The 23,967-nt window shown below is 37.1% G+C and overlaps 5 protein-coding genes across 8 annotated transcripts in view; 1 reads left to right on the forward strand and 4 right to left on the reverse strand.

Moving 5' to 3' along the window:
- The window catches only part of LOC111801524 (probable galacturonosyltransferase 14), a 5,546-nt gene extending 2,857 nt beyond the window's left edge, over positions 1 to 2,689 (reverse strand). Inside the window, exons 1-4 of the mRNA XM_023685549.1 lie at positions 2,001 to 2,689; positions 1,016 to 1,071; positions 759 to 917; positions 119 to 122 (exon numbers count right to left, since the gene is read on the reverse strand). Of these exons, the coding sequence (XP_023541317.1) occupies positions 119 to 122; positions 759 to 917; positions 1,016 to 1,071; positions 2,001 to 2,211 (430 nt within the window). The 5' untranslated portion in view covers positions 2,212 to 2,689. The remainder of the gene's footprint in view (positions 1 to 118; positions 123 to 758; positions 918 to 1,015; positions 1,072 to 2,000) is intronic.
- A 317-nt stretch (positions 2,690 to 3,006) lies between these two features.
- LOC111778457 (BAG family molecular chaperone regulator 8, chloroplastic) lies at positions 3,007 to 5,537 on the reverse strand. 2 transcript variants are annotated; one of them, XM_023658297.1, is made up of 3 exons: positions 4,816 to 5,537; positions 4,052 to 4,739; positions 3,007 to 3,413 (listed from the first exon to the last, which is right to left on the reverse strand). In XM_023658297.1, the coding sequence occupies exons 1-3, from the start codon at positions 5,437 to 5,439 to the stop codon at positions 3,346 to 3,348; spliced, it is 1,380 nt and encodes a 459-aa protein (XP_023514065.1). In that variant the 5' UTR covers positions 5,440 to 5,537; the 3' UTR covers positions 3,007 to 3,345. The 2 variants fall into 2 exon arrangements, with proteins under 2 accessions (XP_023514065.1, XP_023514073.1); XM_023658305.1 differs by lacking the exon at positions 3,007 to 3,413 and having other exon boundaries at positions 3,780 to 4,739; positions 4,816 to 5,535.
- Positions 5,538 to 6,356: 819 nt separating this feature from the next.
- On the forward strand, positions 6,357 to 9,194 carry LOC111777708. Its single transcript, XM_023657431.1, has 8 exons — positions 6,357 to 7,351; positions 7,446 to 7,491; positions 7,579 to 7,671; positions 7,763 to 7,882; positions 8,296 to 8,394; positions 8,528 to 8,587; positions 8,684 to 8,778; positions 8,862 to 9,194. The coding sequence occupies exons 1-8, from the start codon at positions 6,441 to 6,443 to the stop codon at positions 8,983 to 8,985; spliced, it is 1,548 nt and encodes a 515-aa protein (XP_023513199.1). The 5' UTR covers positions 6,357 to 6,440; the 3' UTR covers positions 8,986 to 9,194.
- Positions 9,195 to 9,999: 805 nt separating this feature from the next.
- On the reverse strand, positions 10,000 to 11,591 carry LOC111777717 (40S ribosomal protein S19-3-like). The gene is made up of 4 exons (XM_023657440.1): positions 11,456 to 11,591; positions 10,774 to 10,864; positions 10,456 to 10,639; positions 10,000 to 10,351 (listed from the first exon to the last, which is right to left on the reverse strand). The coding sequence occupies exons 1-4, from the start codon at positions 11,537 to 11,539 to the stop codon at positions 10,279 to 10,281; spliced, it is 432 nt and encodes a 143-aa protein (XP_023513208.1). The 5' UTR covers positions 11,540 to 11,591; the 3' UTR covers positions 10,000 to 10,278.
- A 1,784-nt stretch (positions 11,592 to 13,375) lies between these two features.
- Positions 13,376 to 22,433, reverse strand: LOC111792311. Of its 3 annotated transcripts, none has more exons than XM_023673697.1 (10): positions 22,057 to 22,433; positions 19,702 to 19,904; positions 17,695 to 19,542; positions 17,301 to 17,617; positions 17,092 to 17,219; positions 15,172 to 16,992; positions 14,968 to 15,016; positions 14,639 to 14,886; positions 14,260 to 14,367; positions 13,376 to 14,015 (listed from the first exon to the last, which is right to left on the reverse strand). In XM_023673697.1, the coding sequence occupies exons 2-10, from the start codon at positions 19,730 to 19,732 to the stop codon at positions 13,784 to 13,786; spliced, it is 4,782 nt and encodes a 1,593-aa protein (XP_023529465.1). In that variant the 5' UTR covers positions 19,733 to 19,904; positions 22,057 to 22,433; the 3' UTR covers positions 13,376 to 13,783. The 3 variants fall into 3 exon arrangements, with proteins under 3 accessions (XP_023529465.1, XP_023529474.1, XP_023529456.1); XM_023673706.1 differs by lacking the exon at positions 22,057 to 22,433 and adding an exon at positions 20,459 to 20,835 and having other exon boundaries at positions 14,666 to 14,886; XM_023673688.1 differs by lacking the exon at positions 22,057 to 22,433 and adding an exon at positions 20,459 to 20,835.
- Between the last annotated feature and the right edge of the window lie 1,534 nt (positions 22,434 to 23,967).

Genomic DNA, 23,967 nt, shown 5'->3' on the forward strand with positions numbered 1-23,967 from the left:
ATCAGCATCAGCTTCTTAAAGAGAGAGAGCTAAATCTACACAGGTCAAAGGGGCCTTCAAAGCACCGTGGTAGATCCATTCAAGTGAATGAGTTTTCTTTCCCTCTTCCATTTATCTTCCATCTTCGGAGAGGAAGATGTCGGTAGGGTAATATGTATTGGCACTATACATCCATTTGTAACAATTAATCTCTTAGGAAATATGGATGAATCGAAAATAATCTTGCAAAAGGCTCCATTTAAGGAATAATTTCCATACAGATGGATAACAAGATTAACAAAAACTCAATAAAACCCAAAATTTTGCAGTAAAGAATTTCATATCCTCCAGCTAAAAGATCATTTAATGAATAAACAAGCCATATCTTCATGCTCCTATAGACACTATGATCAATGAGGCAGGTTCAAGTTTCAAGAAGGGCATTTAGTTCTCAATTTTTCTGGACAGGTTCCTGTCCAAACAACTGAACTGAACAGAGACCTTTTTCCAACATACTTCCACCATAAAAAAGTTTGAGAACTAAAGATCTGATTGAAAAACTGTCTAGCTCTAGCAGCCAAAACCTTTCATCCATTTCTACCTTCAACCCTTGATTTTAGGCCATAATCAACTTTTATGAGATGAGATTATCGTTAACATAATCGTTACAATTTTCATCACGATGTTACGCAAGGTATAAAAATATAGATAGCCTTGGGTCCCAATGGGCATTTTCTCCTCACCAAGAAGTTATGAAATTAATAAACATCACAACATACCATGGCCCTTAGGATGAAAGCAAATGTTTTTGCGTCATAATGGTTATCTTTCATTTCTGAAACTAACTGAGTAAATGAATCTGGTAGCTTCAGGCCATCTGGTATTTCCTCAGAGCTAACTTGGTTGAAGATCTTGTAAAGATCACTCACCAACCTCTTCTGCATACAATCAACAATTACAATAACAAAAAATGGAATTTGAAACAAACCAAAAAGACCATGAAAAGAAAAACAAAGAACAAGAATCAGGTCATTACCTCTGAAGTGTCAACCCGACCAAGAAGGCGAGGTCCCCATGTCCTGCCCAAACAATCTAGCACAAAAAAGAAGGGATTTAGGGACACGAATTCGTATGAAACTTTGAAATCGGTGAGATATTTTATATTTGTCCAAAACGGTCACATTTCGATTGCTCAAAATGTCATGTCCTGTTTTAGCTGAAAGCTTCATACGTTTATCTAATCAGTTAGGCTTCTTTTCTTGTATAAATACAGACCCTAAAAGATTAACCAAAGAAAAAGTTATTTAAATTTATTTTGAAGCAGCATATTTGATGTTCATCCGGATTATGCGACTACGCCATCCGCGTAGCTCCGAATACGCGCATTGGAGCTCTTCGCTCGATGTCCCAAGTCGCTTGTAAACTGTGATCAGAATAAGGTAAAGATTGAAGATAAATTTTGTACTCTATTAATTTCTCAGTTCCTCTAGTCGGGTGGCGCCGGCCGATCTTTCGACCAGATCGTTGTTCAAGTTCATTTCTTCACTTCGCTCTGAACTGTCTCCTCCTTGTCCATTGTGTTTGCACTTCACTGGCTCAAAAAAGCCAGACCTAATTTTCTTATTTTGATAGCTAATCATCAGAGAACTTAAAGGTCATTTGCATCACCGAGAAACTTCATTGAAATTAGTAATGCAGAAGAGGATCACAAAGAGACTTTGCCTCAGCTATGGCATAGATATGAATTTTACAAGAAAAACAAAATACAAAACACAACATCAAATTAAATTAGATTTGACATCTACGGTCGTCTCATGATAAAATAAGAACAAAAAAAAATCAATCAGATTCTGCAATGCATTCTGAAATGACCAACATCATGACATGAAATCTTTCATAATTGCAAGCCCCAAAAGCAGATAAGATCCATCACAATCAGTCTAAAATGGCATCACTAACACAAACGTTAACCAGAAAGACAAACTTTGAAACTAAAAGAGTAATGAGTTCATTGACAGTACCCAGAGAGGAGCAGTTGTTGACACCTTCGAGCGTAACGACAGCAGTGAGAATGAAGACGAACGGCAACAAGAAAGCAAGAAAGAGAATAGTGTGGAAAAGGGTTCGATAAGAAATGTGACGAGCTCCAACCTTGACCTTCATAAAATCAATAAACCCATTACTGGTCGAGACCGTGATGCTTCTCATGCTAGGCGAAAACTGAAGCCGCATCGTCGTCTTCGCAGCCTCTTCTTCAGGTCGCCGCTGATACCTGAGATAGCCACTACCCAAACAGAGCCATCGAATCTCGTCCCTCGAGGAACCAGCTCCAGCAATCTTAAATTACTGCCCATCAATTTCCATCCCGAAAGAATCAACGATCGACCGACAACCAATTAACACCGAACCCCACATTCGGAGTCGAAATCGATTCTTCTGGGATTGCTCTAAAAATGAATCTGTACCTCGTGGGATCTTCTCAATTCCGCAATGAACAGGAACGAACAGATTCCAGTTGGGTTTAAGCCACAATTGGGGAATGATTCTAACCCAATGATCGGACAAAGCGAGTGCTGAACACCCTGGAAATTTTTTGAGGCTTTATTGGGGCTACTACTTTTTCAATTTCATCAACGTCGATTCTCAGATGTCTCGAAGACCTTTTCTCGAGTTCGATCTAAAATTAATTTTCTTGGAAAATGAGAGTAAACAATTCTCGGTATCCGTAATTACAAAAAAATAATAATAATAAAAATTAGGTTTCGTATACTGCAATTCAATTTCTGGTGAGCTGAGATTTTCATTTCTGTATTATTTGTAATATTATATTTGTGATGGATTTATTTCTTCCCATTATTTTACTTGTAATATCGTTATTAGTTTTCTTTAGGTAATTTGAAGAACAATTTTTGTTTAAATAAATAAATAATTACACATTTTAATAGTTTTGCATAAAAGTATTTAAAAAATAATAATACTGCGATAGATCTTTCTACGTAATCATTAAGGTATCCGTAGATACCTATGTACACTAGTCAATCATGCATTATATATAAATTGTTCGTATTTTATCTTTCAATTGTATGATACACGAGCAAATGAGAGGTACATAAATTAATCAATACCACATTTGAATAGAGCGCGTATTCAGGATGTGGAGGTGAAGAAATGTGGTGAACGTTCTAGAACATTCTGCATTTGATAACCTCACAGAATTTTTATCAAGAAATATTTAGAGGAAGACAAAACGTGCGGTAGAAAATTGATCTGCTGTATTGTTCTCTTCTTGACGACCAAAACTTGATGCATTGTCCATTTGTACTCTTCGAGAGTACATATAAGAAACTATAATTTGATCATCAACTATCAAGAAGTTCTTTGTCCTACGTGTGGGTCGAGTCTGTTGTCGTTGACATCTACAATGAGTACGTCTCCTATCAATGCCAACAACAATTAGTTTCCTAATCTAATGAATGATGTCATTTGCAAATATAACACATTTCTCGATCCACATTTTCATTGGGACCATAAACTTGTGTCGCGAGTTTCAAATCCAACTCTTGTCCCAAGTTCACGAGTCATACATAGAACTTGCATACTATTCGTGGCACCAGTCGACATATCTTATTTCTACATGTTGTGTCATCTCGTGTAAGTCACACATAAGTTACCTTACATTGTAACTATTAGACATGATTCATGTAGTTACACGTATACTTAAGCACACGAGTTAGCTCAATCGATCCACATACACAATTCAAGTATCCTTTTCGTTCGAGCAAGGAATAAACTCCGAGTGGTTTCGAGTAGACTATTCAATATTCAAGACAAACGATCAGCCTAGTTTGAGGTTAAAGAAATGAAATGAAACTGAGGCTTTCATTACAGAAACACAGGCAAGGTAGTGGCAAAGGCCAAGGCCAAATTCAAGAAGCAGCAGTTTACAGTATCAGAGGTTGTTCAAAGAATGAAGCTTCCAAGAAATGAAACAGAGAATCAAAGGCAATCAGGATTTGAAACATTTGGTTAAAAGAATGAATGCATAATCATCCCAAGATTTTCAGAGACTTACTGTTCTTCATGATCAAATCAGCTTTGTTCTCCATCTTCATAGGCAATGGAGCAGAGAATGAAGAACCTCCATTGCCACTGCTCATCTTTCTTCCTGGGTTTCTTTCTCCATCACTCATCTCTGAAGATCCACCATCTCCATCAGCTTCGTTGAAAATATCCTCCACAACCTCATCACCTGAATCCCCCCTCCTTTCATCCCTTTCATCCCCTTCATCCAAAACACCAGAATCTTCATCTAAAACCCTAAATAAGCTTCCATTCTCAGCAAATCTAACACTTTTCTTCACTCTAGGTTGAATTTCATGGCCTTTTCCAAGATTTTGATCGCTGTTCTTGACATGGATTCTAGGGGATTCATCCTCCTCCTTCTCATCATCATCATGAACATGGTGAAACCTTTTAAGATCTAAATCTCTCCCATCATTCTCAAAAAATTTCGAACGCTCACAAATCTTTTCTATTCTGCTCTTTAATTTCTCGATAGTCTCTTTCTGATTCTCAGAGTTTTTAAGCTTAGGGTTAGAAACTCTAGATTTAGTAACACTTTGGTCTAACCTTGTATTTTTCATTGTCTTGAGTGGAAGCCCGCCGTTCCTCTTCACAGATAAGTTATCAATCCGATCCAAGAACTGAACCAAATCTCTGCTAAGGGATTTCTTGCTACCTTTGACCATTGGATCATTACCCTAAGAAGAAGATCAAAGGAAAAAACATTGAAATAAAGTAAAAAAACGGAAGTGGCAGGGACCGAGCTTCAATTACCTGAATGGAATCGAGATGGAGAAGCAAATCCATTATTTCGAGAGAAATGGCGTTTCGATCGAAGTAGAATTCATTGCAGAGCGACGATTGAAGAGATTCAAATCTAGATTTGATGATGGCGAGATCTTTAAGCTCTCTTAGTGCTCTCGATCGGCGAACAAGGAACGCTCGAAAATAGGTTTGGATTGTACTGGCAGCAACTTGTCGGAGCGATTGGGGAGGAACATGAGAACCAGAAACTCGATGGAGAGAGGATTCGAGGGCTTCGATGCGAGAGACAAGAGAGGAGATAGTAGAGTGGTGGATGACTTGGGGGAGCTCTTGCCCACGAACGCGCTTCGGATTTTGGGAACTGAGGGGTTGAAATTGGTAGTGTGATTGAAATTTCTTGGCACGAAGCGTTGGGTACTGAGAAGAGTGCTGGAGTTGAGCCGATTGAAGGATTTGAGAAGCAAGAGCTTGGAGAAGGGGGTCGGAGGGAGACGGCGGAGGAGAAGAGGGGTGGTGGGTTTGGAAGCAGGGAGTGGTGAAATCGCCGCCGTCGCAGCCGCAGCAACAGGCGGAGGGAAGATGGGTTCGGTGGAGGTGGAGGTGGGGTTGATGAGGATAGTGACGTGAAGCCATTAGAGGCTTCAAGATCGAAGCTTTCAAGGGTTTGGGCTTGGAGCTGAAGAAGAAGATGAGAGAGCCACCACGACGGATGTGTAAGAAAGCTAAGGAAAGGGGCTTCGATTTTGATAAAACTTTTGTTTTTACCTCTAATGAGGATTTGACCAAAATCTTATGAATTGACTTTTTATTTTATCCTTTAAACCACTAAATGCTAAATTTAATATATTTTCCAACAAAACAAAAATAAAATAAAATAAAATTCTACATTGTTTGCTAGGTGTCACAGTCTAACTATAAAGAGAGTAAATTGCGACCTTCATGTTGCTGTTGCGACAAAAGAAGCAACCACCTGCAAATGGCGCTCATTTGACCATTTGAAGGCCTAAACAAGTGCCATGATATAACCAATAAGGACGGTGCGACACACCATACAGAGTGACCATTGAAAAGAAGTCAAGACATAAACGAGATAAGATACCATACAGGCGGCGTGTGTGGTCAAACAAGCTTGAATTCTGTACAAACGATATTCGGTTGCTCGCTTAAGGTAGAACGAAGTCACAAACCCAGACAAAAAGTGAATAAGGTGTTTGAGTTCTACTTATTACCAAACCTATAATATTTATAAATTAATAAAAATGCAATTTTGTAAATATAGGGGTAAAATCGTAATAACCTACATCTTTGGGCCTCGTTTTGTATGACAAGTAGCCCAGCCACAACGGTTGGTAGTAGTGTAAGTTAAAATCCATTCAGGCCAAGCTCCACTAGGGTTAATCCAACGGTTTTGAGAGCCGAACGCAATTTCAAAACTTGCGATCAGACGGCCCACAAATACTAGCCGTTACACAGAGCGTTTTGGGCTCAACGTTCCATTTTTCCTCTTCTTCACGAATATATCCTTTCAATTCAATTCCCTTTCGGTTCGAAAGACGATCGAATCCATCTCAACTATCCGGCGGCGGCGAATTGTGTTACCAATTTTTCTTTATCTGTATTTTAGTTTCAGGCAAATGGGTCCGATCGGCAAGAACGGTGGAACAGTGACGCCTGTGAAAGATTCATGTGGCTCTAGATCGAAGATGATTCAAGAAGTTCCGAGGCATTCTGAGAATACGAATCCGAATTTCAACGATTCGATTAGCCCAGTTCCGAAGCTCGCGAAATCCTCTCCTTCCGTCAAATCTGCAAAGGCGGCTCAGAAATCGGCCGCGAAAAACCCTAAGGCGGTTATGAACTCTCCGAAATACAAGATCAGGGAGAGGAAGTTCGTGGTGGCCAAGAAGAATTTGAAGAAGGAGAAATCGGGGAAATCTAAGACTGATTGTAAGTGTGAAGTTCAAATTGGGAGTGGTGCGAAGAAATGTCTGTGTATGGCGTACGATACTCTGAGGGCTTCTCAGGAGGAATTTTTCAAGAATCAGAGCGGTGGAATTGGGGAAATCCATGAATCAGAGCAGATTAATGAGACAACTAGGGCTGAGATTGAAATTGAAGAAGAACTGGAGAGGAAATTGATGATTCAAGACCTTCAAATCGAAGACAGGGCTGAATCAGAGAATCGTGATGTTAATGGTGAGAGCGAATCGCCTGAACAAATGAGTAGTTCAATGATGAAGAGGCGAAGGAATAGTATTATAGAAACAGGATCTGGGAAAGTAAAAAATTTGGTTATGGCGTTTGAGAACCTCAGAACTACAAAGGTTTCAAAAGAGAACGATGAGAATGAGGAGAAACAATTAGAAAACCAAGAGAAGCCAATGGAAGAGAAGAGCAAGGTGATGAAATGGGCATTGCCAGGATTGGCTCCTCCGAAGGCTTCATCTTCTTTGCTTTGCCCATCGGAGCTGCTTTTGACATTGGAAAATCTTGGTTTGGATCCTCAAGCTTCGGTTTCGTCTTCTTGGGACGGGCCTCATGGAAGGTTGGTAGCTTAGTAAACTTTACCACATTGTGATGGAGAATGAATCCATTGTGTTCTTATGGACTAACTCTTGGTGTCTTCTTTCCAATTGCAGCATTTCAAGTAGGACTTCCAATGGTGGTAGAAGAAGCAGAAGAAGTGTAAGTGAAGATGTCTTTGAGAAGATGATTGTCAATGAACTGTTGAGTTATCTGATTGGTAATTTTAATGATTGTTTTGATTTACAGAGCACTGAATCGGCTGGCACCATTGGTGGAAGTAGATGGAAGAAAAAGCAGCTGAAAATCACTAGGCAAAAGCCATTTAAGCTCAGAACAGAGGTAAGGAAAATGGAAATGGAGACCATAAAAATTCCAGCTTAACCTTACAATATTCATAAGGTTTACTTCTTTGTTTCTTTTGAATTTGTAGGAAAGAGGAAAGGAGAAGGAAGAAGAGTTTCTGAAGAGGGTACAAGAAAGCATGATAGAGGAAGAGAGACAGAGAATACCAATTGCTCAAGGTCTTCCATGGACAACTGATGAACCAGAGGTAAACAGCTTCAATTTCCTTTGCTCCATACAAGTCTTTTTATCTGTTGAAATTGTGAGATCCCAAGTTGGTTGAAGAGGGAAACGAAGCATTCCTTACAAGGGTGTGGAAACCTCTCCCTAGCATATGCGTGTTGAAACTGTGAGGCTGATGGCGATATCTGTTAGTAGTGGGCTTGAGTTGTTACAAATTGTATCAGAGCCAGACAACGAGTGGTGTGCCAACGAGGGAAACAAAAGCATTCCTTACAAGGGTGTTGAAACCTCTCCCTAGCAGACACATTTTAAAATCGTGATAAGTAACGAACTAAAGTTGACAATATTTGTTAGCAATGGGCTTAGGGATAGGGCTGTGTACTGATGAATGCCACTTATGCTTAAAACTAAAAACCGAGTATGCATTTCCCTTTGCAGTGTCTTGTAAAACCGCCTGTGAAGGAAAATACAAGACCAGTGGATCTGGTTCTCCACAGTGATGTAAGGGCAGTGGAGCGCGCCGATTTCGATCATCAGGTGGTTTGTCGATCTTATCTCTTAAAATGGAAAGAAATTCTCCTTTGCTGATCATTGTAGAAAGTATTATATAGATATGGAGGTAGCAAAGAAGTTAGATTATTAAATCCATGTTTGTTTTGTGATAATGAAGGTAGCAAAGAAGTTGACACTGTTAGAGCAGTACAAGATGGAAAGAGAGAGACAGCAGAAGGTTGAAATGGCTATCAATTTATATATGTTAGTTTGTCTGTTTGTTTTCTGCATCTGAAACATGAATGGGGTGATATATATTTATGATACCTAACAGATGGCTGAGGAGGAAGAAGTAAGGAGGTTGAGAAAGGAATTGGTTCCAAAAGCACAGCCAATGCCTTACTTTGATAGGCCCTTCATCCCTAAAAGGTACAGAACAAAAGTTAGTTTCAATTTGAATTTCAATTCTTTTAAGAGAAACTTGAGATGATGAAAGCTTTGTTCTTGTAAAGGTCAGCAAAGCTTCCAACTTTACCAAGAGAACCAAAGTTCCATATCCCAGAGCAGAAGAAGATAAAATCCTGCTTGTCTTGGACTGATGATATGATGAGCCATTATAGCTTCCAACAACAATGAAGGAGGAAGAAGAAGAGGAGAGGTAGCTTGTAGAGAAAGAAACAATTGTGTGTTCAAATTTTGTGACATAGTTGTTCCCCCAATAAACATATATTGTTGTTCTCTTTCTCTCTTTTAATTTCGATGGCCATTTGTTTCTGATGTATTCTTTGGTAGAGCTGATATAATATTACAAATGAAGCAACCAATTATAGTTGCTTGCTTATAGACATGTTGGTGCATGAGTTATATGCCCGCCCTGCGCCCTCTCTTCTTAGTATCAAGATTTTTACTCGACAACTAACCAGCCCGTTGAATATAACTTCGAATTGAAAACAATACTTTTGTAAAACATTACTAGTGCGTGGACGATCCCACCTCTCATAGAATACTTATGAGTGTGTGAAAATATCTTTTTAGTAGATGTATTACTGTGAGTCATACATAACGGGTCAAAGTAAACAATATCTATAAGTGGTGGGCTTAGGCTGTTACAAATGGTATTAGAGCCAAACATCATCGAGCGTGTGTCATCGAGGACATTGGCCCCAGGGAAGGTGAATGCTCGGTGTGCCATCGAGGACATTGACCCCTAAGAGAGGTGGATGCTCGATGTGTCAATGAGGACATTGGTCTTTAAGGGAGTGGAGAGTGAGATCAGACTAGCCAGCCATCTAAAAAAAAGTGGATTATGAGAGTGAGATCAGACTAGCCAGCATCCTAAGAAAGTGGATTATGAGATCCCACCCCGCTAGTTCTGGAGTGAGCTTGAGTTGTTACAAACTTCAAGCCTATAGGCTATGACTCAAAACCCTAATTTGAAAACCAATTGTTGTGCACGTTTATCAAGCATACTTTTGGGTTCAATTTTATTTAATTTTTAAGTTAATTATTATTATCGGATCTATATTATATATTATATATAATATGGGGATTATGCAGAAAGTCAACATCCCATTACAATTTAATGACACTATTGGAAACTTACCGATTAAAATGAGCATATTCAAACGATATAATTACGAACAATGGAGAAGATTCAAGTGGACAAACTCTTAAGATATGATATCTCAAAAATTACTACAAAGGTCTGATGCTAAGCATATCAAGGCTACTGTTGACAATATTGAAAAACATATTTCATCCTAAAAAAACCCACAAATCATGACCAAGTAAATGAAAATAAAGTTTAAACCATCCAAAACCCATGAAAACAAGACTAAACTTATCTTCATCTGAATATCTTTCAACAGCTTACTCCAAAATTTTCATGGTGGTATCTCATCAGCAAACGCACAAATCTCTATTCACCAATCAAGGGGCAACAACAATCCGGCCAGCAACTTGGTCAAGATCCCGTCGGCCGCTTGATGTGATTCTCCTGCCACTGTAAACACATACGGAGAGAAAACTACATCAAATATGTTCGATTGACATTGAATTTGGAATATCAGATGTAAGGGGCAAAACCCAATAGAATTTTGCACTCACCCCTTGGGATCGACATCAACAATATTCATTTCCTGCAACTGTTGTAAAATGTGACGGGCAATAGCACCACTGCTCTCACAGAAGTGTGGAGGGCGACTTCCATTCCTCTTGCTTCCACCATAAATCCTCTTAAAAGCCCCCACACCGAGACCTCCCCTCAGATAGATTTTCCTAGCCATGGAGGCTAAAGAAGTTTGAAAAAGTAATCATGAGACAGTGAGGGAAGATGTTACATACATGATAGCAGCAATTCATATTGGTAGGTTTTATTGCAAGTGAATATATGGAATACAAATGGACGAGAAGGGGGGGACTGACCAGCTCTCACATAATACCAATCAGGATCATAAGGAGCAAGCTCTTTGAATCTTGCAGTTTTAACTATATCAGTCCATGGAGGAAGTTCAACCTGCTTGGCAATGATTGAATAGCAAGTTAAAAACAAATCCTAGTCGAATTATTTCGAACAAGAAATACTTTATGTACAACAAAGTGATAACACATCAGGGAAAGAATGTCAACTATTTAGAGGATTGGAATTAAAATTTTCTAACAAAACTAGGGAGATTCCAAAAAGTTCAAAATCTCGTGTTACGAAATTGTTTAGACGTAGAACATGTCACAAAATTAATTAGATCTCAAAAGTACTCGAGGGCGTGTAAGAACAAAATACAAATAACCAGAACAACATATTCAAAGCGTGCGTGTTTCACAACTACCTAAACTAGTAACAACGGAATCTTCACCAAACATATAAAAAAAAGCTACTCGCATAAATCAGAAGCACAAAAAGGCTCTAACACATACAAATAAAGATCAACTAAAACCCTAAAACCTCGAAACTAGCCCGCAAAAGCTGAAACTGAGCAATTACACCGAAACGAACCTAGCCTTCACTCCATGATCAAAATCTACATCCTAAAATGCTCTCTTCAATCCACAATCGACTTCTGTAAGCCACCAAATCGACAGAGGTGAAGTAGAGATGAAAAATCAATACCTTTCCAGATCTCTTAAGATGTGCCGCATAGGCTTTCACGAATTCGTGGGGAGAGACGTCCTTCACAGTCTTCGCCGTCGCCATGCTTGAGCAAGTGCAGATGATGGCGCGAAAGAGGAGAACTTTAGGATTAGGGCTTCCGCAACCTTTTATATTAGTTGATGCTTCATTTGGGCTCGGCCTGTTAGATTTCTGGTTTTTCATTTTATTTTTTATTTTTTATTTTTTAATTCAGTTTACTCTCAATTTTAAAGTTTTTAATTTTTATTTCTAATTTTGACTCAACTATCTATGATTTTAGTAAATTTTGTTATTTATTATTATATAAAATTATATTATATTTTTATGTAATAAAAATCATGACATGGCAATGGTTAGTTTTCGTATAATTTTAAAATTATAGTTTGACATCTCAATTATTTCAATATAGTATATAGTATACGCTCTCTTGAGTCCCACATTAGTCAATTAAGTAAAGTATATTATCTCCAATGATATAAGACATTTTTTAAAAATCAAAAGAACAGACATGAGAGGTCATATTCAAAGTAGACAATATCATATATTCGGTGGAGATCAATTATTTCTATATCCCATGTGTTGAATTTGCTCACTCTTTTTTGTGGTTCCTGTGAAGAAATTGTATGAAATTTATTTGTCATGCTTGCATGAGGGCTTAAAACACATGATTTTGTAAAATAATTATCAATAATAAGATAAATAATACATTAGTAACAGCCCAAACCCACCACGAGTAGATATTATTCTTTTTGGTCCATTATGTATTGACATCAACCTCACAATTTTTAGGGAGAGGTTTCCACACTGCTTCGTTCCCCTCTCCAACCATTGTGAGATCCCACTACCCACCCACTTGGGATCTCCACACCCTTATAAGTTTGTTTCGTTCCTCTCTTTAACCGACGGGATCTCAAAATCCTCTCCTTTAGGGTCAGCGTCCTTGCTAGCAAATATTGTCCATCCTAACCCGTTACGTATCATCATCAACCTCACGATTTTAAAACACGTATGCTAAGAAGAGTTTCTACGTTCTTATAAGAAATTTTCACCAAAATATTGTATATCATTTTTACGTTTGGGTCAATAACCTTTCAAAAAACAAAGAAATCTTAAGAGGTGAAAAAAAGTATCAGAAAGTCACTGAAGGCCAGCATCATCAAGCAGCAAAGTCGGATCAAATGGTGGCAGATAAGAACAGTTTGCATTACAGTGACTGAAGAAAAACTGGTCCAACTCCAGAGAATCAGGACAATTAGTCCAAAGGAATCTTGAACATGAAAGAAAAGAACATTGAAGGAAACCCATCCACTAACTTTATCCTCGTACAATCAAATAGACCCCACAAAGCTGGAACATTTATTATAATATAATGCAAAGAAAAAGACTTGGTTTTGGATTTGTTTCATGAATCCCACTATTATTCAGAATGTCTTTGAAAATGATATGATCTCAGCTTTCTCTCACATCATCTTCCCAATCATGAGTTGAATCAGATACTGACATTGACAAAACAAGCTATACCTGCTTTCAGCCAACCAACCAAACCACAGAATCTTCCGACAAAAAGGAAACTTTAAAAATCATAATGTATTAGGAATGCAAGAAGAATATCTTCTTGTCCTATATTACTTCATAAATGTGTTCTCTTTTGGCACTTAGGAAACAGTCAATGTCTGTGTTTCCCAATCAATGAACAAGCTTACACGTGACCAATGGAAAAGAAAGAAATTAAAAGGCAAAAATACGCATTTGTTGGGAACTTTAGATTTTAAAACCAGAACTTTTACCTTTTTCACTGTTTTATTCGCTTGGTCTTCAGGATGCCAACTTCAACCATGCTGATTTCCTCAACTGTTTCTTAAAAATAAACCTGAAAAAGTGATACAGTAGAAGAAAAACTGCAAAAAAAACAAGACTAGTAATACACAGAGCAATAAATTGGCAGGCTAGTTTCTCTAATTTACGTATCGGAAACGCGATATACGATAACCATACCCAACATCATCCTCTCTGAAGAGTTCACTTCAGAATAACTTGTTCCCCCTGGGAAATTCATGAAAATTTACATGATACATGATAACACTATGTACTTTACCAAAATAAACAACGGTTTGGCCTAGATTTGAAAAAGAATGGATGGCCTCAATTATCAAAAGCTTCCACCATATGAATCTATTCTTGTATCCTGTTTCTTCTACGGTGCCGCATCATGTCAATGCAGAGATCATAGACAAAAAGAACGGGCAGGATATGGTTTGTATGTAGATGTGACTAGGGAATTAGCTGTGAGGGTCCAATTAACTATTGCTACAGGGAAAGGCATTGTACACCCTCCGGAAGATGACTGGGAATGGGGTGTGCAGTTACATATCTTTGGGGGCATGATTTTGGTGCCAATGTAACTAATCCATTTGATGATACATTTCCAGAGAGTTCTGCTTGACGTATGTGAAACTTCGCAAAACGATTAATGACAGAAAATCGCTCCAAATCTTGACATTCAACCATTAAGTCCACAATGGAGGCTGTCCTTTCCAATCTGCACACCAAGTGGCATAACTCAGATACTAAAACTAATGTTTAGGAGGTTGTAAACTGCATCTTTCTAGTCTTCGAGCAATTATTAGAATTTTTTTTGAAAATTTTCCCTTTTTCTGCTTTTTTTTTTTTTTCGGGGGGGAGGAGGGGTAGTAATTCGTGAGTATGATTGTTATGATGAATCTAGAAATATAAGTAAAAGTACATTTTAAAACATTTCTGTAAAGCAAATCAAGTTTGCATACCTTTGCAAGTCATTTTCCAGTTTCCCAGCTCTAGCGCAGAAACTTTCCACAGCCTCCACTATGTACTTATCATCAGTACATTTTACGGTTTCATGTTCTTCGGACGTTCTGAAAGTTACACACAGAAAAATGTTACAAATGCTGCACCGAAACAAATTAAATCTTCCATGTAATTTACATACTTTGAGCTGATTTATCGAAAGCAATAAAGTGAAAAGGAATAAGATTATACTCTGTTTCTAAATAAAAATAAGAGCAGAGAAAATGTTTCTTAAACCAATGCAAAAAAATTACTTGATGTCCCTCTACTGTCACAACACATGGAAAAAAAATCAAAACTCAAACGGCTGCTAGCAACAAGTATGGAAAGGACTCATACACATTTCTGTTATCAAGAGAGACGCACCGATCATTTCTTTGACCACTCATCAGGCTGCACGTATCCCCTAATGATGATCTTAAGACAAAGTATATCGTACTATCATAGAAAGAAGAGGCATCCGCTGAAAGGATGAATGATGGTGCAGGATAAACTAACTGCTGCAACAGCTGTTTTGTCATGATAAGCCTTCTCTTTGATCGAAACATCACGTGTCCATCTTCAACCATCTCAACTTCATTTACCAACTGAAATTTAATGCAGAAAACAATAGGTTAGCAACTTCACATTTAAAAATTTAAAACAAAGTTTTTTTATCATGGGAGTACCTTTTCTGTCAGCCGGTTTGTGGCTTGCGCCCATTCTTGTTCTGCCACACTGCAAACAACACATTCTAAACGTTAACAACAGTATCACGAGCACATGGTATAAAGTAAAATAAAGGTTAACTGTAAAAAGAGGATATCATTTTAACTCGAAGTTAAGATTTTTTTTATTAAAGAAATACGCTCTTTACAATGACAGTTAAATACCTGCTATTCAAAATCCTCCGAGAACCTTGGACTTCTAAATGACATGGTTGAAGCTCAGAGGAGTCAAGTTTACGCTTTTTACTCACAATGGCCGCAGTTTTATCAGTGAGAGTAGATGGCAGTCCATACGGGCCTGTCAGGTCAGATGCCACCATGGTTGTAGCAGCAGTTGACCAAACCCTACCACTCTGATTAACATCTGTAGAATCTATTCCATCCAGGGATGACTGTTTCATTAGATTTTCCGAAGGGTTCAAGAGAGAGAAGTGCCCACCAGGATGCTTTGCGAGCAATTCGTTGTACATTGAAGGCATCTGCCCATTTCTGAACTTAAACCAGGAAGATACTGGCAGAGGATTGATCTGAGAATTTTCTTCATTATTACCTTCCATATTTTTTCTATCAAATTCATTCGCAGGGTCACTTTGGCCATCTGAAGTAAAACCTCTTGAACATGTATTTGGTGGATTCTCAGACAAAGGCTTCACTTTATAATCTTCTCTTGCTCCTCCAGCCAACAAGTTTAGCATTTTTCTATTTTCAGACAGCATGTAGTTTTTCTCCGATGTAAAACCTTGTCCATGCTTTGGGTCTTCTCTAGTTGAATTTTCTTTTGACATTGTAGTTACCAGCTGAGCAACTTGAACTCCCTTTGGCTGAGTCTCCACATTCTTCATCAGTTTAACTTTTTCTAGCGAGTATTGTTGACCAACAACGTGAGGCAATTTTGAAAAGTTGTCGAATAGAGGATCTCTTTCAGAGGTGGTTAATCCAATGTTTTCCTCAATTTGCACTCTATTAAAATCTTGCTGATGTGGATGAACCGGTAATAAGCCAGACGGGAAAGCATTTGTATTATTATTCTTCCTTGCCAACCCATCTGCCAGTAAAGTCATCTGCCTATACTCATCAGATTTAGTTCTCTGCTCTGGTATCTCATCCTTAAAGCCATAATCCAGTGAATTTGTAGGAATCATGTCAGATTCCAATAATTGGAGTCCCAATTTTTGGGAAGTTTGATTGTTGAATCCCAGTGGAGTCAATGAAGTACCCTCAAGAGTATTGTTTAATGAACCAAACTTATTAGCTTCTGCCGATGCATTGTTTTGCTGACTTGTGTTATTTAGCCAAAGATTTTGCTGCCTTGCCAACAATCCACCCTGTTGGCCTATTCTTGACATAGATAGAGGCTGAGAGATAGGATGGGCCTCAAAAATTGGATACTGTTTTCCACTCATATTGCTGTTGGTGTGTCCAGATGTATCTTGAGAGGAAGACCGGCCAAATTGTGGATATCTCGAAGCAGTACCTGGCAATGAAGCCTGTGCAGACAAACTTGCTGCAGGTGCACCAGAGGCAAATTTCCCTTGATTTTCATCTGTTACATAATGAGCCGGCAGGAATAATGAAGTAGCAGCTTCTGCCTCTTCCAAACAATGTGGCTTCTCATCCCAATGCACATTTTGCAATGACTCATTTGACGGATGCATAGACTGAATAAAAGATGAGGGAGCTAACGGAGTCTGATTTTTCTGTACATAACCAGAATTTACTGGTCTTGGATCCAGATTGCTTGAAAATTGAGGTAACCCTTGAGATGAAGAGATTTGATTGGAATATGATAGCTGTTGCGATGGATGAAGCAATCTCCCAGGAAAAGCTTGAGATGTGAACTGATTGTGATGCTGAGAAACAGACGGATTTGGAAATACTCCATCGGCCATCATAGATAAGGGACTAGAGCCAACGGAACTATAATGGGGGGTGGCACTATTTTCCTTAGACTGGTCAACATTTTGAAGATGCCCATGCACATTTTCACTGCAGAAGTTCATGGATAAAAAGTTAATGAGACCAAATATATAATCGAACGATTCTACGAGAGAAGTTTATCAATAACAATAATGAAGATGTGACTACCATGTTTGGTTGTATAAATTTTGGCCATTTGAACCGGTTGATTGGCAGAAGTTGGTAGATGTATCCAGATTGCCCCTAGGAGTACCATCTGACGATTTTAAATTCCTCTTAAAACCAGTTAAGTGCTCCTGAGAAGATAAATAATTACATGCAACATTTGGAAGATTACATCTAAAATAATTGAAATACTCATTGGACTAAAAAATCACCTTCTTCAAGTTCATAGCGTTCAAAGAAGCATCAAAAAGATATGACTGTTGAAAATGTCCCTGCCCTCGAGAACTTAATTCGTTCAAGATGTACTGGTCTCGAGAGTTATCTTTCAGCTGAAATTTCTCAATAAACGAGCCACCTGCTTTATCAAAAGACTTTTGTAGAACAATAGCATCATCACTTATCTGACTTTTCTTTTTTCTCATGATGTCATTTTCATCCTTGTTCATAGAAATGTTAACAAGCTTCATATTTTCAAGGTGCCTAAAATCATTATAGTCCCTTTGGTTTTGTGCAACTTCGTCGACTCGACCTGCAAAACAATCACATGAACAATAATTAATCGATGTAATTATATTTCAATAAAACACTAGTAATGAATAATCCTACCTTGTGCATTTCCATGTGGTTGATTAATATTATCATGAGAAGTTGTTATCTGCTGAGGAGGTCTGTCATATTCAGCCTGCTCATAAATCTGACTTGCAAAGCTATTGTTTAAGTGCTCAAGAGGTTGAACATGTTGAGATCGGTCACCAAGTCGTTTTTGTGCACTCTTAATATCTAGCCATTCATCAGTGCTTTCAGAAGGATGCTGATTTAGTTCATGAGAGTCTTCCGGACAACGATGCTCTGTATGCTCAAGAGAGGGTTGGTTGACTGATTGCTGAAATCCAGGAAAACTAGAACTCATACCAGAATCATTGAAGTTTGCATATGGCCTTGAACTTAAAGAAGATGCACTGTGCATGCTGTTCTCGTACCAAGCCGATTGCTCCTTTTTACTATCCACTATGTTCGAATGCTGATTTTCAGTTGACAGTTCTGTATTCTGAAAAGTCAATCCACTCCATTCCTCCTGTATCCCAGTATCACTACTAGAAGCCTCCGCTACAGCTGATTGCATGAGAGCACTCCAGCTCCCACTCTGAATAGAAGGAAATGCATTTGAACAATCCGACTGTACTAGGTTAGTTTCAAAACTTTCATTATTGACATTTGTACATTTTCCCAAAGAACTGTCCCACATATTATGATCCATATTATATAAGAAATTTTGTTCAATCGGATCCAGGGGAACAAAATACTGAGATACATCCAGTTGGGTGACTTTTTGCTGTGTGGCGCCAAGCCAACCAGCTCCATCGTGCCCCTCTTGAAATTCAGGAAACGATCCATTTGTTTGCAAAGAATTCTTTAGCTGGATGTTACCTGATCTCATTCCAGCATCCAAACCTTGAACTGGAGTTTGGTCAAATAGACTTTTCGCTTGAAAGCCTTGTTTGGATCTACCCATTTGGGTCAAGGGAAAATGTTCTGCAGAAACAGTATTTATATTACTAATAGAGGAGTCACTGAAGGCTACAGGCTGTATAGTAGGCATCATGCAATGACCAGGAGCCTTATTCATCAAATTACAAGGATCATGATCTATTCCCTGGAGCTGAGAATATGGACCCATGCGACCCCGTCCACTGGAAATAGGAGTTCTATGATTAGATTCATCAAGCTGCTGCGGAACCAACAATGTTGAATGGAAGGATGGACCTTTCTCCTGAGAAAACATTAGTTGGTTATATACTCCTTGCGCTGCAGAAGATGCACCTAGATGTGCCCTATTCATGAGCATTTCCGATGAATCAGAGACAGATGTTCCATTAATATAGGACGGATATTGACCCCCTGTAGACTGTCTAGCAAAAGCAGAGATCTGATTTTGAGAACCCTGCTGCCTTGCATCATCAAATTGCTGAAGTTGCTGCTGTCTATGAATATCTTGCATCTGCTTGAACATCATTTGCTGCTGCAGTAACTGCATGTCACTATATGTAGACTGTTGCATTGGTTGGAGTTGTGAAGTATCTAGCTGTTGTTGACCCCTCACAAGCTGTTGCGATCCTCCAAGAAAGTTGAAGTCAGTTGACACTTCAGTAATTTCAGATCTCTCAGAATTAGTAGTCAGGGTTGGACTGTCTACTGGTGCATATTCTTGATGTGATTTTAGAACAGATAAGCCTCTCAGCATCAAGAAATGTGGATCATAGACAGTATTTTCACCCAAGAATGCTTGCTGGGAGTGCTCTGTTTGAAAATTTTGCCCTCCAAACATATAGCCATTTGCATCCGGTGGTTGGCTTTCCAAGGTATCACTGCAAAAACCAGGTCTTGAAGCCAGTGGTGCAAAGTTTCTGCCTAACGAAACAGCGAAATCTTTTCTCTGGTATCCTCCCACAGAATCTGCAAATCAAAACCTTTTGTGGTCAAAGCAACCACATATGGTTGTTTCAAATATGCTAATGTCACCTGGCATCTATAATGGATCGCGAAGGAGCAACGACAAGAAAGATTTATGCAATTTTTGAACTATCAAGATCAAGGTAGAAAACATTGGTATACCTTGTAGAGTAATGTTACAGTTTTTTCGCATCGAAACTTGGATGATCACATGCGGTTTTCTAACATAATGATCTCAAATAAACATAAACAGATCGCCATTCAAGCCGGTGCTATCTAATTTTTATTATCCAGAGTCCTGTTACTGCCTTCTACTTCATAACCATGAATGCATAAAGCTACCAGCCACCAAATGCATCGCAGTCCTAACACCAAACAAGTAGAGAAAAATTCATTATAAGATTACAATAAAATAATCATACATGTAAGAAACTTGACCCAGACATGATGGAAGGTTAAATTCCATTTGAGCAGCGTCCTGAACCATTTCAAGTCGCAGAAAATCCAAAATGAGATAGGACAAGCAACCACGTAGTGAAAATTGCATATGAACAGCACAAAGTTAACAGAACTCCATAGTTTTAACCAAAAAATAAAAATAAGCTAACATGAAGAAGACCACTTGCAGAGAGAACAAAACACGAATTGCCAAGAATTCCGATGAACTATAAATTAACCAGACAAATCCAAATTGTTTTGAAACAAAGACGGGGAAATTAAGCTCAGAACCCTAAAATCGCTACGTATCTCTCCTAACGAACATCCTAAACCCCCAATAAGTCAACAGAATCAAAAGCCGCCAACTAAGAAGAACTATTCGTTTGCTGATTTCAAAGAGGAACCACATACTGTTCACAATTAGCAACGAAGTAGGAAACAAGACGAGGAGGAAAAAAATCAGAATTAAACAAAAACCCACAAGGTTAAGGAGCAAAGGAGCACAGTGGCAAGCTGGAAGGTGTGATCTGAGCAACAGAATTATGAATTCTCGAGAACCAGGAAGCTGTAGTATTGTTGTTCTTGTATGAGTGTTGTAATTGCAGAATTGAAGGCCCTGTACTTTCTCACCTCTCTCTCTTTCCACGCTTTGAGATGAAATTGCAATTCTTCTTCTAGCTTCGAAATCAACAACTGTTTCAAATGTCCCGAACTCTCTCTCGTTCTCTTCAATTCCTCTCTGTATCTCTGAGCTTTTCCTCACTGAAAATTCGCGCGCTCTCTCTCTAAAAATCTCGCTTAAAAGTGGTGCAGAAAGAGTGAGAAACTGGACTCTTCAGACATCAGAGCCGAAGATAAAGCGATGAAAACAGTAAATAAGGAATTAAATAATGCTTAATTAGCATTATGTTTTCAGTAAATTCGGGTGGAAAGCGTAGCTACGGGTTCGAATCTAGCCTCGGACACCCGGAACCAGCTTAGGGCGTGCTCAAGTTTCGCCTTAGATCATAGCCGTTGATTTTTATGATTTGTACATCACGGTCAATCAAGTCAACACAAGCAACCTTTTTCTTTTTTTCTTTTTTTTTCTTTTTTTTTTGTTTAAAAATACAACATATTTTTTTTTAATATTTCAAAATTATACAGATGTGCACTAATAATTTGTATAAATTTTATTGGATGGGATGAAATTAATTTTTTTTATTATTATTATTTGCATGAGTTTTATTCAAATTATTTTTATAATAATCAAATTACCACAATATTGCCAAAATAAATTTATTTTAAATACAAATTAAATGAATATTGATAAAAACAACAATTTTTTTTTTATTATTTCAAGCCTAATTTGGTTTCTGTTGTGGCAATGCAACTTTTTAAAACAGAAAAGAATATTATAAAGAAAAGTAGAGAAAAAAGTAGGGAGAAAAGAGAGAATAAAAGGCAAAAAAATCATAATATGTCCTATAAAATTAAAAATATATATAGAGAAATAAATTTAAATTTCATTTTTTTATCTGAAATTTCTCAATTTTAATAATATTTTTAAATATACTAAAGAGCTTAAATTTTAATAAAAATATTACAGAAAATCGAACTTAAATTCAGATATTATTTTCAAAAATATATATTAAATTTATGTTATGAAATTAATTAATTATTTATTTATTTATTTTTAAGGAGGAGACAAATCAATTTAAAAAGAACTAAAAAGAAAAGGATAGTTAAAAAAAGGGAATGGGAGTTATGGTCACTTTCGGTTTCGAACGTGGGAATGGGGGGGTAGAAAAGTCAAATAGCATGGTTAAAAAGCGAGTTGTCAGTTTTTTATTACCGCCAAGAATCTCCACGTGTCTTTTAAAGGACGGGTATGGCGTGAATGTCCTTTTTGCCCTTTCGTTTGTTTCTTTTTTTTCACAAAATTACAAATTTGGCCCTACTGTTTTCTGTGATCAATTTTCAATAATTCGGTCTACAAAATTTAACTTTATTAGACTACTTGAATCATCTTAAATTAATTTATANCGAAGTAGGAAACAAGACGAGGAGGAAAAAAATCAGAATTAAACAAAAACCCACAAGGTTAAGGAGCAAAGGAGCACAGTGGCAAGCTGGAAGGTGTGATCTGAGCAACAGAATTATGAATTCTCGAGAACCAGGAAGCTGTAGTATTGTTGTTCTTGTATGAGTGTTGTAATTGCAGAATTGAAGGCCCTGTACTTTCTCACCTCTCTCTCTTTCCACGCTTTGAGATGAAATTGCAATTCTTCTTCTAGCTTCGAAATCAACAACTGTTTCAAATGTCCCGAACTCTCTCTCGTTCTCTTCAATTCCTCTCTGTATCTCTGAGCTTTTCCTCACTGAAAATTCGCGCGCTCTCTCTCTAAAAATCTCGCTTAAAAGTGGTGCAGAAAGAGTGAGAAACTGGACTCTTCAGACATCAGAGCCGAAGATAAAGCGATGAAAACAGTAAATAAGGAATTAAATAATGCTTAATTAGCATTATGTTTTCAGTAAATTCGGGTGGAAAGCGTAGCTACGGGTTCGAATCTAGCCTCGGACACCCGGAACCAGCTTAGGGCGTGCTCAAGTTTCGCCTTAGATCATAGCCGTTGATTTTTATGATTTGTACATCACGGTCAATCAAGTCAACACAAGCAACCTTTTTCTTTTTTTCTTTTTTTTTCTTTTTTTTTTGTTTAAAAATACAACATATTTTTTTTTAATATTTCAAAATTATACAGATGTGCACTAATAATTTGTATAAATTTTATTGGATGGGATGAAATTAATTTTTTTTATTATTATTATTTGCATGAGTTTTATTCAAATTATTTTTATAATAATCAAATTACCACAATATTGCCAAAATAAATTTATTTTAAATACAAATTAAATGAATATTGATAAAAACAACAATTTTTTTTTTATTATTTCAAGCCTAATTTGGTTTCTGTTGTGGCAATGCAACTTTTTAAAACAGAAAAGAATATTATAAAGAAAAGTAGAGAAAAAAGTAGGGAGAAAAGAGAGAATAAAAGGCAAAAAAATCATAATATGTCCTATAAAATTAAAAATATATATAGAGAAATAAATTTAAATTTCATTTTTTTATCTGAAATTTCTCAATTTTAATAATATTTTTAAATATACTAAAGAGCTTAAATTTTAATAAAAATATTACAGAAAATCGAACTTAAATTCAGATATTATTTTCAAAAATATATATTAAATTTATGTTATGAAATTAATTAATTATTTATTTATTTATTTTTAAGGAGGAGACAAATCAATTTAAAAAGAACTAAAAAGAAAAGGATAGTTAAAAAAAGGGAATGGGAGTTATGGTCACTTTCGGTTTCGAACGTGGGAATGGGGGGGTAGAAAAGTCAAATAGCATGGTTAAAAAGCGAGTTGTCAGTTTTTTATTACCGCCAAGAATCTCCACGTGTCTTTTAAAGGACGGGTATGGCGTGAATGTCCTTTTTGCCCTTTCGTTTGTTTCTTTTTTTTCACAAAATTACAAATTTGGCCCTACTGTTTTCTGTGATCAATTTTCAATAATTCGGTCTACAAAATTTAACTTTATTAGACTACTTGAATCATCTTAAATTAATTTATACTTTTTTAATAATTTTTTTATTGTTTTATATTAATATCTTATTAAATTACTAATTTATTTCTTGTAGTTCACTGCTCGTTTCAACTTAAAGATTTACGAGCAATAAACCACTCAATGATTGAGATCTATTAGTGACGAGTGTCTATCATTTAGCATATATTATCCATTTTGACCCATTANAAATTTTATTGGATGGGATGAAATTAATTTTTTTTATTATTATTATTTGCATGAGTTTTATTCAAATTATTTTTATAATAATCAAATTACCACAATATTGCCAAAATAAATTTATTTTAAATACAAATTAAATGAATATTGATAAAAACAACAATTTTTTTTTTATTATTTCAAGCCTAATTTGGTTT

The sequence above is a fragment of the Cucurbita pepo genome, chromosome LG01, assembly GCF_002806865.2.
Source record: "Cucurbita pepo subsp. pepo cultivar mu-cu-16 chromosome LG01, ASM280686v2, whole genome shotgun sequence".
NCBI classification, from domain to species: domain Eukaryota; kingdom Viridiplantae; phylum Streptophyta; class Magnoliopsida; order Cucurbitales; family Cucurbitaceae; genus Cucurbita; species Cucurbita pepo.

What these genes read in the sequence shown, in the direction of transcription:
- LOC111777708 (XM_023657431.1), top strand. Translation starts at nt 6,441, where the DNA reads ATGGGTCCGATCGGCAAGAACGGTGGAACAGTGACGCCTGTGAAAGAT. An exon ending in GTAGAAGAAGCAGAAGAAGT is followed by an intron (nt 7,492 to 7,578) that starts GTAAGTGAAGAT and finishes TTTGATTTACAG; the next exon opens with AGCACTGAATCGGCTGGCAC. An exon ending in AGGCCCTTCATCCCTAAAAG is followed by an intron (nt 8,779 to 8,861) that starts GTACAGAACAAA and finishes GTTCTTGTAAAG; the next exon opens with GTCAGCAAAGCTTCCAACTT.
- LOC111778457 (XM_023658297.1), bottom strand. Translation starts at nt 5,439, where the DNA reads ATGGCTTCACGTCACTATCCTCATCAACCCCACCTCCACCTCCACCGA. An exon ending in TCCATCTCGATTCCATTCAG is followed by an intron (nt 4,740 to 4,815) that starts GTAATTGAAGCT and finishes TCTTCTTCTTAG; the next exon opens with GGTAATGATCCAATGGTCAA. An exon ending in TGATTTGATCATGAAGAACA is followed by an intron (nt 3,414 to 4,051) that starts GTAAGTCTCTGA and finishes TGGCATTGATAG; the next exon opens with GAGACGTACTCATTGTAGAT.
- LOC111792311 (XM_023673697.1), bottom strand. Translation starts at nt 19,732, where the DNA reads ATGCGAAAAAACTGTAACATTACTCTACAAG. An exon ending in ACGCTATGAACTTGAAGAAG is followed by an intron (nt 17,220 to 17,300) that starts GTGATTTTTTAG and finishes TTATCTTCTCAG; the next exon opens with GAGCACTTAACTGGTTTTAA. An exon ending in TCTCTTGATAACAGAAATGT is followed by an intron (nt 14,368 to 14,638) that starts GTATGAGTCCTT and finishes TGTAACTTTCAG; the next exon opens with AACGTCCGAAGAACATGAAA.
- LOC111777717 (XM_023657440.1), bottom strand. Translation starts at nt 11,539, where the DNA reads ATGGCGACGGCGAAGACTGTGAAGGACGTCTCTCCCCACGAATTCGTG. An exon ending in ATCTTAAGAGATCTGGAAAG is followed by an intron (nt 10,865 to 11,455) that starts GTATTGATTTTT and finishes ATTGCCAAGCAG; the next exon opens with GTTGAACTTCCTCCATGGAC. An exon ending in GTTGATGTCGATCCCAAGGG is followed by an intron (nt 10,352 to 10,455) that starts GTGAGTGCAAAA and finishes ATGTGTTTACAG; the next exon opens with TGGCAGGAGAATCACATCAA.